Source organism: Lichenostomus cassidix, chromosome 1Aa, assembly GCF_008360975.1.
Source record: "Lichenostomus cassidix isolate B80296 chromosome 1Aa, HeHo_3.0, whole genome shotgun sequence".
In the NCBI taxonomy this organism is placed as follows: Eukaryota; Metazoa; Chordata; class Aves; order Passeriformes; family Meliphagidae; genus Lichenostomus; species Lichenostomus cassidix.
Genome location: NC_139480.1, coordinates 44592062 through 44605051, shown reverse-complemented (window position 1 = coordinate 44605051; position 12990 = coordinate 44592062). Strand labels below are relative to the sequence as shown.

At 45.4% G+C, this 12990-nt stretch overlaps 1 protein-coding gene and 2 non-coding genes across 8 annotated transcripts in view; 1 reads left to right on the top strand and 2 right to left on the bottom strand.

The window, feature by feature from the left end:
• TMPO (thymopoietin) overlaps positions 1 to 12990 on the bottom strand; it is a 79183-nt gene that overhangs the window by 16082 nt on the left and 50111 nt on the right. For 2 of the 6 annotated variants that reach the window (XM_085047004.1, XM_085047018.1), the window contains exon 1: positions 5144 to 5606. The exons of 1 other annotated variant lie outside the window; for it this stretch is intronic. In XM_085047004.1, the coding sequence (XP_084903130.1) occupies positions 5144 to 5386 (243 nt within the window). In that variant the 5' untranslated portion in view covers positions 5387 to 5606. Of the gene's footprint in view, positions 1 to 5143; positions 5607 to 12990 lie in introns of those variants that run through there. 3 more of the 6 variants (XM_085047011.1, XM_085047037.1, XM_085047033.1) reach the window with 3 other exon arrangements.
• On the bottom strand, positions 12353 to 12424 carry TRNAW-CCA (transfer RNA tryptophan (anticodon CCA)). Its single transcript has one exon. It is a non-coding gene; the product is annotated as a tRNA-Trp (tRNA).
• On the top strand, positions 12872 to 12943 carry TRNAD-GUC (transfer RNA aspartic acid (anticodon GUC)). Its single transcript has one exon. It is a non-coding gene; the product is annotated as a tRNA-Asp (tRNA).

Here is a 12990-nt window from a genome sequence, read left to right as displayed (position 1 = left end):
TGCAGAAATGAAGTGTTTAAAATAAAATTCTGGCAATATCCAGGATTTGCCAGAGGAAGGTGGTACAGCTGACCACTTTGCCCAGAATGTTAATATTTTTGCAATAATACACCAAAATCTATGTAAATATTTTTGAACAATATACCCAAACCAATACATGCTTATCTGAAGATCTTCTAATCCCATCCACAGGTAACAGCATAAAAAAAAGTATTTCTAGTCATTGCTACTTTCTAGAAAACAGAAGATTAAAGACAATCTGCGTACTTCACTTGAGAGAGATTTGTTCACATCAGAGATAGTAATTTGGTAGTGATATCTGTCAGGCTCAGTTTCAGATTACTTAGGAACTAACTCTTCAAACAAGTACTGAAGTGAATGATAAGCATGGAGCTCCCACAGAGCATTCTCAGTACTAGGGCCACAGAAAAACAAGAGCATAAGAGAAGTTTATCTTCTCCAAGTGTCATCTCCTGACTGCACAAAGCTTTCATGCTCTTCTGCTAGCAAGAGGAGCAGAAAATGCAACCAGTCAGAATTCAGACTTGGAAGCTACTGACCCCTTTGGCATTCCTGCTGAATAGAAATGAACAGCCAGAGATCAGCTTCATCAGGCAAACTTCACAAGGACCTGTACTAGTCCTAGCACTAGCCCAAAGACAAGCATAAGGAACATGTTGAAGAAAGCATTAAGTAAAAAAACCAACAACTATGGGACATCACCAAAAAAGCATTTTTAAATCCCAAATAGCACCTACATCAGGATACATGACGATTTTAATCCCAAAGAGCTTCATCACTAGAAGCAGAAAGGGTAAGGGCTTATTTATGGTTTTTCTGAATGAGGTTAAGTTAGGCTAAATGAAGCCCAAATCACACCAACAGAACGTTGTTTAATTCTCCAGTTTGCAGAGACATCCCTCTGGTAACAAATAACTATTTCTCTTAGGAGAGGTGAGGATAAGGAACTGGATATGCGAAGTGTTAATAATAAATTTATACTGTGAAATTGATAGGTCTTTATTCCCCTTGTACTTTTTATTCTACCACACACAAACATTTCCTGCAGTTGAATTTCCTTTTTTAAAATCAAGTCCTACTGAACTATTTAACCTCAAAGGCCTGGAGACAATATTTACCAAATGCTACAGGACAGACAAAATAAACAACAGAAAGGAAATTATGCAGCAGCAATTCAACGATACTGATACACACAACTTAAAAAATTCACCGTCTTTTAACCATAGTCAATAAGAGCTAGATTTAGAATTTCCAAGCCCATGTACAGTAACAGCCATAAATGATAAGATTATGGACTATAATTACGGATTATGGACTAAGATTATGGACTTCCTTCTTCTCCCAGAGACTAATTTCCACGTTATTCCATGAAGGAAATGTATCCACTCCAAGTCTGAAGGTGCAGAACAGCATGGCAGGACTTCTCACCGTAGGGTCATTACTTTGGTCATCTCACCCCTACTGCCCACAGCTTTCTCAGTCAGCAGGAATGTATTTTAAAAGGCCACTAAGGTTTTAAACTGTATTCTGGGTCACATTTCTGCAGCATGTCATACTTAAGACATACAGCCCCACAGGAAACACTAAATAGATTATCTTCCTTCACTGGGTACACATACATGCTTTACACTTTCTCACCTATCCAAGCTTGCAGTTTCACTTTCCACACACCTAATCCTCATGAACCAGTAGTCTTACTATTATCTTCTCTTTTCCAATAGGGAAGGGGTTGAGTATCTGTTACCTCTGCTACAGATATTGCTACCACATCATTCTGACCATGAAGAGCTGCAGCTAGCTCTTTATTTACTTGGCTACTTGATTAGAACAAAAAACCACAACAATCCAAACAAGCAACTCCCCCATCAAACCAAACATCTTTACCTGATAGGTCTCTTCCATGACCTTTCAAACAGGCCCTTCAGGTCCAGATGTTCTCATCATGCCTTCATTAACAGGAGACATTTGACTGATTTTTTTTTCAAATCCTCACTTTAAAGGTCAAAAATATCACTCAATGTGTTTTAGAAGTGATTCTTCCAGGACATGAAATATACCAATAAGCTCAGTCATAATAATCTACACATTTTACGCTCTGAACAGATCCCGTTTGGCAACAGTGTCAAGATAATATTTTCGGTGTGTGCTTTAAAATAATGGTCCTACAGACAGAAAAATGTAATTTCCTAGTTACTCTTCCTGTAAACTATCTGTCCTGATATTCAGCCCTTAACTAACCAGGATGAGGGCCATTCAGATGCAGATGGTTCCCCCTGCAGCAAAACGGTGTCTTGCATACCCAGTCACTGTCCTCACATACCACTACGTTAACAGGCTTAGGAAAACAAAAAGGTTGCTCAAAAACATTAGTAGAGCTGGAGAAGCTGGCTCCTCCAGACAATATTATCAGACTGAGGCACAAACAGGTACGGTTTTAAAAGCTTTCCCTCTCCTGGTAGGAGGATAAAGTCAAAGTGAGCTATATATTCTTGTGTTGGATAGAGCTAAGCTGGAAGAGTGACAGATTCAAAACACATAATTTGCAGAATTCAAACTATGGGATTTTATCTCTGTACAGATTTTATCGACAGAAAAAAATGCACCTAAATGCATTATCAAATGCCTAGAATTTAAAAAAAAAGAACACTAAAATGACAACATAAACCGTTTAAAATTGCAAATGACTACAGCAATGTCGAAACACTAATGCCAGTATTGAGAGACCTGGCCTAGCTTTCAGTGACTGCAGCCTGGATGTTGAGATTGCTCCTCTGCACTTGTTGCTCACACCCGCGTTAAGCAAAGCGCAGCGCTTTCCCGGCCAGCACTCAGGACCCGCCGGGCAGCCGGGCGATGCGGCGGGCCGCAGGAGCAGGCGCTGGCGGGAGCGGCCCGAGCCCCGCGCGCCCCCTGGCGCTCAGCCCCGCCCGCAGCCCTGCCCGCCCGGGCCGCACCCTGCGCGCTGCCCCACCCTCGGCCTCCGCACACACGAGGGCTGCAACTCCAGCCTCCGGCACGCCGGCCCAAGCCTCACTGAGGCTTACAACTATTTGCTCCTAAATAAGGGAAGGGCGACCGGGACCAGACCAGACCAGCCCGTTCCTTTCTTTTATTCCTGCTTTCCATAAATCCTTGTAGTTTCAGCTTCCCCCCTTTGCCCCTTATTTCTAGTTTCTCTTTCAGACATCTGAGTGCTTTCCCTCCTGTCCTCTCTTAATCTTATCAAGATATTTTGCTTTGTTTTTTCACCAGAATCCCAGTCCTCTGGGACGTCAGACTTTCCTCCCTCTTCCTTCCAGCTGCTCTGGGGGCAAATCGCTCTGGAGACACGTGTTCTACTGTTTTTGAAGGATAGCTGATCAGAGAAGCACCCTAATGCCAAAAGACAGTAAGAGGGCCAACAGTTACTCAAGCTACTAGCAGTTTCAGAACTACTCAAGTGGCACAAAGGAGGCAACAAACACACATCATCCAAGTTTGTTTTGCTTGGCAGTTATTGTTTGGGATTTTTCTGGGTGTTTTGGTTTGGGTTGGTTGAGGGAGGGAAGGGAGGACGACACAACGCAGGGCACTACGGACCCAAATCTGAGCAACTGTAACTAGAATATTTGCTGAAGTTCTGGAAGTTATGATGATCCAGTGCCCTGATACTAACACGCAAGATAAGCATAAATAGCACGGAGCTTTCCAGACATTGTTAACAAAAGTGTAGGAGTACCACCCATTCTGTAAACATCCAAAAAGTCACCCGTAATTGTTTAAACTTAAGCACTGTGTAAAGGAAAATCAGATCTAGGATAGTAACTAGCAGTTCTGAGATGTTCCTCCTCTGACAAGCGTGAAACTAGTCAGATTCAAGCTCACTCTGTTTTATTCAAAGGTACGTTGGAAATGCTATCAGCAGAGCACTCTAAGTCAGAGAAATGTCTGTTTCACCGTAAGTTTACTCCAGTGAATGCCTTCTAAGTATCTAAGTTAGACAGATGTTAAAAAGAGGTAAATAACTTGGTTTTAGAGATCTCTTCCTCTTGAAGTTGCAGATTTCGATTTCTTAATTCAAGAACTGTTTCTTTGAGCTTTTGAAGGTTAAAGTGTGAAAGACCTTCAAAGGATCCCGTTTCTCCGAACCCTCTTTACTAATGACCTTTGAAACACAGTATCTAAGATACAATTAAACACTTGTATTATCACACATTACAACTCCGGAAGCTGACAATTACTATCCAAGTCTTTTCTCGAGACCAGACATCTTAGAATTATCAATTACAAGATTACTTTCTCCATATATGCAAATTTATAGTCCACTTATGAAAGCTTAAGAAGGAAATCACATTTTCCCAATGTGAAAAATTTCAAATGGCATCAGCTTTCCCTCTTTCCTTACATGTGATAAAGTCTAAGAAAGCAAGCACAGTGGACGAACTGAACAGGCACCAGAGGCGCTTTGCTACAAAACACACGCTTAGAGATACGAGCAAGACAAGTACATTACTCAGACCCGCTTTACACTAAACAGCCCACTTCATTAGGAGAAACAAACGAGCTGTTCCCTCACAGCTTCATCCTTTCATCTAGAGGCATTCACACCAAGTAGCGTTGCTGCTGTACAACCGAGACAGCGGACGGGAGTCCCTTCCTGAGCAAGCTGCAACCTCGTGCAGTTCTCTCGCTTCACTCCTCCAACACCGAAATTGCCTACATAGGATCCCATCCGCCAAGACGCAGTAAAGGTTTCCCAATCGGCAGTCGGGGAGCTGTCGCACCCTCCCCGCGCGGTCGCGCTGCCCCCGCCGCCCGGCCGGCCGCTCCGAGAGGCGCACAGGGCGGGACGCGTCCTGGAGGCGCACGAGGCGGCCCCGGCACGGACCCGCCGCCCCAGCTCGTCCCCCGGCACGGACCCGCCGTCCCTCTGCCCCAGGCGGTGCGACCGTCCCGGCCGGGCAGGATCCCGCCCTCAGCCGAGCCGGAGACCGTCCCGGCCCCGTGCGCGGACCCCGGCGCGCCGTGCCGCTCCCCTAGCCGCGGCGGGCGGGCGGAGGCGGCCGGCCCGGTTCGGGCGGGAAAGCGGGCCCGAGGCTGCTGGGAAGCCGAGGCGGCGCGGGCGGGAGGCGGCGGTACTCACCCGCCCGGCGGCGGCAGCGCCGCGGCTCCGGGCGCCGAGAGGTGTGGGCTCCCGCTCCTCGTCGCTGGAAAAGTCGGGCTGCGCGAGGGCGGGCGGGTTGCGGGCGGTGAGGTGCTGCAGGTAGAGCTGCACGTATACGTCCTTGCGCTGCTCGCCGCCCGGCAGGCTCACATTGTTAGCGATCAGCTCGCTCTTCAGCTTCTCCTTGGTCAGCACCGACGGATCCGCCAGGAACTCGGGCATCGCCGCCGGCCGCAGCCGCCGCCGCTCTCCCGGGAGAGGCACCAACAAAGCGCGGGGAGAAGGGGCGGGGGAGCGGGAGGAGGTGGACGGCTCGCCTTCTCCGCGCCAGGGACCAGCTCCACAGCGGGCGGGCGCGCGCACCGAGCGCTTCTTCCCAGCCGGCAATAAACCGCGCCCTGATTGGCGGAGAGGACGACGAAGCGGCCTGGCTATTGGCGGTGGGGCGGAAAAGGGGCGTGGCGCGCGGGAGCAGCGGCGTTGGTGCTTTGCGCGAGGGACAGTAACGCAGTTTAAATTGGGCTCGGGCGGGAGAGGCGCGCGGGGCGGCGCTCGCGCGCAGGGGAGGGCTGAGGTGCTGCCCGCGCCCCGCAGGTCCCGGTGCCGCCGGGCCTCCCGGGCGGCAGGTGTGTGCCTGCCGCGAGGGGCGGGGCAGGCGGTTAATGAGCTCCCGGTTACCTGCCGCGACACCTGCCGCCGCCTCTGCCCGCGCCGCTGCCCCGCAGGCACCTGCGGCCCCGGCGGAGCCCCGCGGGATCCCCGCGGCAGTCCGTGCGGCCGCGCTCCGCACCGAGCGCCGGGCGAGCACCGAACTCCTCCTTCCCCGGGATAGCCCTTCGCCCGGCCCGTTAGCTGCAGGGCTCCGGCAGAAATCCAGCCGCGAAAGCGGTAGCTAATCTGTTAGTGTGACTGCCGCCGTTGCCGTGACTTAAACGTAAAAAAAAAAAAAAAAAAAAAATCGCACATATAGTACTGCCGAGTTTAAAAGGCGCGTGGTTGTTTTATTTATTTATTTGTAAAGCTGACTTACAAGATGGTACAAGTGTGTCCCTGCTGGGGAAGCTCGACCGAGTTCAAGACTGCAGTCTGGCATCTTGAAACAAGCGCGTTAAATCTTTCTGTATTTACACGCTGCTTGCTGGGAACACGCGCTGCTTCTGTTTTACGATCGGAAGGGTTTTTAGTGTTTAGATTTAACTATACATCCTATGCTTTTGAGAACTGCCTTGCAGTACTGGACATAAGAATTTAAATGTGGATGTTTTAATTTTCCCATCAGTCTTGGACCTAAACCAGGACTGTTAGTGTTTGCACCTACTCCCCTTTGTGTTCCAGAAAGAGTTCTGAGTTGCCTCTGTGGAAAGGGATTCCCATTACTGTTCGTGTGCTCCACCGTGGAGCTGTCCTGGTGGCTGTTGTTCCTGGTTATCTTACAATAGCCTCAGTATCAGCTAGATGAAGGTGATGAGGGTTATTTTTTGTGGAAGGTAATTTCAAGGCAGATCATGGACCCACCCACAGGAAGCCTGGCACTTCCCACTGAGGAATTGGTGTGGTGCAACAAAGTAATTAAGACGAGGGAGAAGCTTAGCTTGGGGCATTTAATTTAGCTTGTTGTGCAGTAGCTCTGTGAGGTGGCAGTCATCTGAATTTCATTATAATTTATATCTGAAGGTGCTTGGTTCTTGGTGTACATACTTAACCTGTTCAGTTTGTTTGACAACGAGTTGAACACTCGGTAGAAACATCTTCCTCCATTAATACCACACACATCAGCAAAAAATAATGTATCAACATGGATTGACCACTATCACTTACTTTTAAGCTAGAATGGAACAAATTAGATTGTTCTATCTATTTTTCAGCATATCTTACCCAAAATTTTACCTGGTACGTGGGTATTACATGACAGATGTTTTGGAAATGCTTAAAGGAAATTTAAATAAAAATTCCCCTCCAAATTAGGTAATACTAATTTAAAGCACAGATAGTATTTTTCACCTTGAAAAGCTTTTAGGTGGCTTGGAAAACAGTCTTTCTCCTACCTTTAAGAATTTGCCTCTTACTCAGATATGGAACCAGTTGCACAACATACTTTAGAAAGATTCTTCAGCTATCATACTAATGTGAAAAACAACAACTCATATAGAGTCTAAAATGTTTTAAAGCAGCATAAGGGAGAACTGGGTCTGGGACATTTTAGCCAAAGTTAACAGTGAAAATACAATCTAAAAAACTGATGCAGTTCCCATCTAACATCCCTATGGACAATAATGGTATGATGGGCCTGAAGCTTGTTTTCTGACAGAGTTTCTTAGCAGAGTGCAGGCACCATTTGCAACTCATTTTACTGTTCCCATTCTGCGATATAGTTGGTGCTGGCTTTTCTTGTGAGTGATGATTTAGGAGTGGAAGGAAATACAACTGCTGACCTTGAAGTCTAGATACGTTGATGGTAGGTCTGGTTTTAATGCATTAAGTGTAGCATAAAAAACTCTACAGGAATATGGTATGAAGTAGTAAATCCTGACAGCTACACTCACAGTTCAGCTTTGGTCATAACAAATGGATGGGTTGACTGGCCTTATCTTGCATCTGTGTTTTTTGTCTTTTTGCTGTCAGACAAAACTGGCATAGCAGCATAAAGATAGCAGAAACTTATATGTTTTGGCTGTGTGTTCAAACTCCAGTACAGTTGTTGTGGAGCTGCTGAGGTTGTGGCTCTGATTAACATTGCTTAAAGCTCATATTTACTGTCCATTTAAGTTTTGAAAGTTATTTTCCCAACTATGAAAAAAACAGTCTTTATTGTGAATTACTTTACCTATTATGCTGTTTCCCTGATGTTACTCCCTTGCACTGACACTGAACTCTTTTATTGGTTACCTGTTCTTGCTTCCAAAGCAGCCAAAGCTAAAGAAGCACAATATAATATTTCAGTGTCACTTTTCTTCAGAGCAATAGACTTCTCTGGGAAGCCAAGTCCCCAAACAGTCTTTGGCACAAAACTGTCCTTTATTGGTTCTACACTTTTACTGTCACACTTTGGGATCAACAGGTGTCTTCCAGGCAAGGTAAAGACAAGGAAAGTAGTATAAGAAAGCACCGAAATGTGCACATGCATGATGATTGACCCTGGAACATGCAACTGTCACCACAACTAGACCTTAATACAGCAGAGGATCTGCATCTTTATTGGTTGTTTTGTTTGAAGAAAGTCACATTTTGTAGCATGAGGCAGCAGTCAAAGAGATGAAGGGAATGAATTCATTATGAATGAGCTCTAAAGATCTTTCTAATGTTGTTACAGTGGGGGGCAAAAAGCCCACAAATATGAGATGGTCCATATGCCTAGTCAGTAATTTGCTTTGTACAGGTTGGAGCAGGGAACTGTTGTTTTACCATGCCTTTTGTGAAGCTTTCCAGTACTTGAATGTTTATACCTAACTGCAAGTTCTGGTTTTCAAGGACCAGAATACCTGTCTCTACCTGAGAAACAGGTAGCTACAAATGACCTCTTGCAGGTATAAATGCTGACAAAAGCGAAGTTTAGGGGAAAAAAGTGCAAATATTGTGGGACTATAGCCATTTCCAGTGGTTAAAAAACTGCTGTAAGCTTGCCTAAAAATGTGAAATATGCTGAAAGGAGAAGCCAAAAATCCTTCCTTTTTAGGACCTCCCAAATGTCTGGAATTTCTTTGCTTTCCTGAGTGTGAGAAAGAGATTTTTCAATCAAACCTTCCTCTTTGACATGAAAACACTGAATGCCTTTTAAATTGTCTCAGATTTCTAGCTTGAGTTTCTGTAAGTTTGTGATTTCTAACCTCTAATGCCACCCACAAAAGAGACAAATAGTTTGTTGCGGTATGCTGAAAAAATGATTTTTCTATACATGTACATTCAAAAAAGTATCCTAAATTCAGTGGAGGGTCTAGAAAACAATCTACAATGAAGTATTATATGTATAATTTGCGTTCATATGAAATATAATTTGCATTCACATTTGCATAATAACGAATAACATTGTGAAGAATGTAAATTCATAGCGAAGGCATTTAAGCAAGTGTTACAGCCATGCTCGTCTTAGACTGAGCGGATAAGGAAATGTAAAAAAGCTATATGAAGTATTAATTCAGTCGGTGCACAGCAGGTTTCACTATGAAAATTATATTCCCTTTGAGAAACACAATGGAAACTGGAAAGTTTTACTAGAAATAAAATGGCAGTTGCCCAACATTATAGCACAATGTAACTGTACTTTCTAGAATCAATAATTTCTTTTCCACATTCTTGAATAATTTAGAAAAAAAATAGGTAGCTTTTTAATAACTCTAGCTTTCTTATTAGAAATGTCTATTTTTGAAGTAGAAATGGAAAAGTGATAAGAACAAAAGCAAGCCTTAGTATACTGGAGCATATTGCTTCTAGAGCAGTTCTAGAGCTGGCAGCCACTGGGAATGCTGCTCTGCCAGGGTCGCCTGACATGGTGAACAGAGAGGTGAATAAAGGGATGCCCAGCACTGTATGGCTGTCCCCAGGCAAGGAGAGAAATCTGTACAACTGCTTTAAAAATTCGAACTACTGACCTTGCGGTAGTCAAAGGCCTACACCAACAAGGATTGAAGATAGAAGTATCACCTCCTGCTTTAAGTATGCTGACAGAAATGAATCAAAAGGACAGTTTTCAGGGTAGTTTCCTACACTGAATGACTTCCAAACCTGAATTATTTGGATATTTATTTCTGTCAAATACAGACAGAGATAATGCATAAGCTGTATTTACCATATATAAGCTATTACTTCAGCTCCACTATTTTTTGAAGCTTATGTGGATTTTTTTGGTCTATATTTAGCTAGTAATGATTTCATAAGAAAAAACATTTATTTTAAGAGATCAGGTTACAAAATGTAGCCTTTAAAAGTTAGGAAGAGGCAAAAAGCACAGAAGCACATGCACTGTTGAAATGCTAGTGAGAGACAAATACCCACCAGCATAAATGGATGCCTCAGAATTAATGGAATCAACTTGATAAAATATCTGTAAGATCAAAGAGAATCATTATCCCCATTTTACCAATAGGAAATTGAGTGGGAGACTTTGTACTAAGGCACACTTAATTCTTTAATTTAGTTTTGAAACATTACTGGATTATTTTGATTTAGGGACAGTGACCTCTCTCTCCAAAGAACAGCTGAAAAAAATCTTTAACTGAAGCACTAGTATTTGTGGTTGATGCCGAAGGGTGTGATCCTGCTCTCTATCCTGTCCCAGGCCATGTGTTCCTGGTGCTTTTTTTGTGTTGGATTTAGTAGTTGTGCCACCAGATTCGCCTGCTGAGCCAGCAGCTGCTGCAGTGCAGGATGTGATCCAAGTGCAAGGGGGGAAAGCACAGGCAGGGATGGACAGGGCAGAGCAAGACAGACTGGTTTGGGACAACCTGCACACATGTCAGGGGTACTAGTGTGAAACCACACCCTGAAAACTTCGACTCCCATAAGCAGATATTACCCTTACTGCAAGCCAGAGATACTGTCTAGTAACAATGTGGAATGTTTAGAGCAGGGCACCTGCTTTGGCAGAGGTACAGGAATGCAAACAGATTGCTACCACTTCTTACATCCAGCTCTCTGGTGGGTGGTGAGGCTGAGAGATAAGATACTTTGTGGGACCAGGGAAACATCTAGCAAATTATGCATCTCATACAAAATGCACCCATCTAACAGATTTTGCATTGAAAAAAAGGAAAAAAGGACTAATTGTATTAAATGGAGGTCCTGTCAGCACTGCATGTGAGGCAATCCTCCTTGTCTATCCAGACCTGGTAAAATCTGAGTCAGCTGAACTACTGTGACCAGTTCTGGGCGTGTAAAAATGCAGCTTGTTTGGAAACGCTCCAGAGGCAAGCGATAAAATAATCAGAGGCCCAGCGAACACAGTCTGTTATGCAGAATGGCTACAGAAAGACATAACAAATTTCAAATATGTAAGAAGTACCTCTAAAAAGGAAAGGAATAAACTGTTCTCCAGCACAATGACATGAGGGCTGGATTTAAGTTGCAGCAAAAGAGACATCAGGGTTAAACTACATATAGTCATTTTGTAATAGTAAGAATAGCAATATACTGGAACAGGTCACCTAATGAAGATGTAGAATATCTGTATTTAAAAGGTTTTTAGGGTATTCAGAACAAACGTTAGCCTGTAAAACCCAAAGTATTTTGCTTAATAGCCCACCCATAATTTGTTGACTCTGCTGAATCTGGTTTCTAATACTTCTGTAATAATTTTCTTCTATGGTTTACAACACTAAGAATCAGTTCTTACAAAGTGACAATTGTATCTCTGGCATTCTCTCTCAATTCAGGCCATTTACAAACTATTGTTTCCCTCCTAATTAAATTTCATCAAGTGTCAAACTTTCCAGTCCATCTAAATCACTAAAATATTACTTCTAGGCCCCACTATCTCATGTCTAGGTCAAAGCTAAGTCCTCTCTGTGCCTTTGTGCCAGGGGTACCTGTCCACCTCAGTGTGTGGAAATGGCTACTCAGAAAACTCTTCCATCACCCTCTGAGTTGATGGAACAGAAGAGCAGCTTGGTCCCCTCTCCCTCCCTGCTGGTTTCTCTCATTCTTCTGCAGGGTTCTTAAGACACACATCTGTCTGAGCTCTTGGCTCCATCAGACTACTTGTTGCCTCTGCCTTTACTTTTACTCCTTGTTATGTGCATTTCTGTACTGAAAACACGGTATCTCTGACATTTTTGGGGCCACTGCTCCCTCTGAAATTTAAAGTTACTCTTTCTATACAACTTTCGGACTTTTTCTCATAATTTCCACATTTTGATGATTTTCCATCATTTCCAACAGTCTGTTGTCTTAATAAAGTAAATCTTTGACACGTTCTTGCCTTCTGTGCTTAAGCGTGTAATCAGACAGTCCTATATACACAAAGACCGTAAACAAAGACATGCCAATTTCATCCAACGGGATCTTTACGATTACATTGCTACAGCAGCAATCCTGTGCCTTGACCCCCGCGGAGCCCACTGCGCCACGCTGCCCTCTCAACCTCAAGAGAGGAGAACCTAAGCTGTCGGGGAAAACGGAAAAAAAATCAGCAATAACATTCCTCGGTTTCCTCCGCGAAGAAGGCGGTAAAACCGACAAAGGAAGAGAAAAAGTAAGTGACCCCGACGTGATTCGAACACGCAGCCTTCTGATCTGGAGTCAGACGCGCTACCGTTGCGCCACGAGGTCCTGCTGGGCAGCCGCAGGCAGAGCATTAGAACTCGCCCGCCGCCGGCCGTGCTGCCCCTCTGCCCGCAGGGACAGGGCGGAGGGCGGGTGGGGTCGGCGCGGCCGAGGACCCTGCCCGTCCTCCGCGGCACCCGCAGCCCTGCGCCGGCCCCTCTGCTCCGGCACTGCTCCGTTACCGCCTTCCCGCGCAACGGCGCTAACCCTCCCCGCCCACACCCCCGCTAGTGGTCCGCAGCAGCAAAGGCCTCCCAGTCCCGTCGCTGGTGGTGCCGAGCTCGACTCCCGCGCTCTTACCGCCCTACGGAGGCTCGTGGGTCCATGCTCCCGCTCCGCAGGTCGCCCCTGCTGTCCCTCCGCCAGCAGCACTGTGTTACCATCGGCCAACAGGGACATAACTGTGTAGAATTGCTGATAAAGCCAGTCCCGCGAGAGCGTAAACAAGGCAGATCCTCGTTAGTATAGTGGTGAGTATCCCCGCCTGTCACGCGGGAGACCGGGGTTCGATTCCCCGACGGGGAGGCCGCAGCAGTATTTTGCCTCCAGGGGGCGCTACGGGCGGGGCCTTT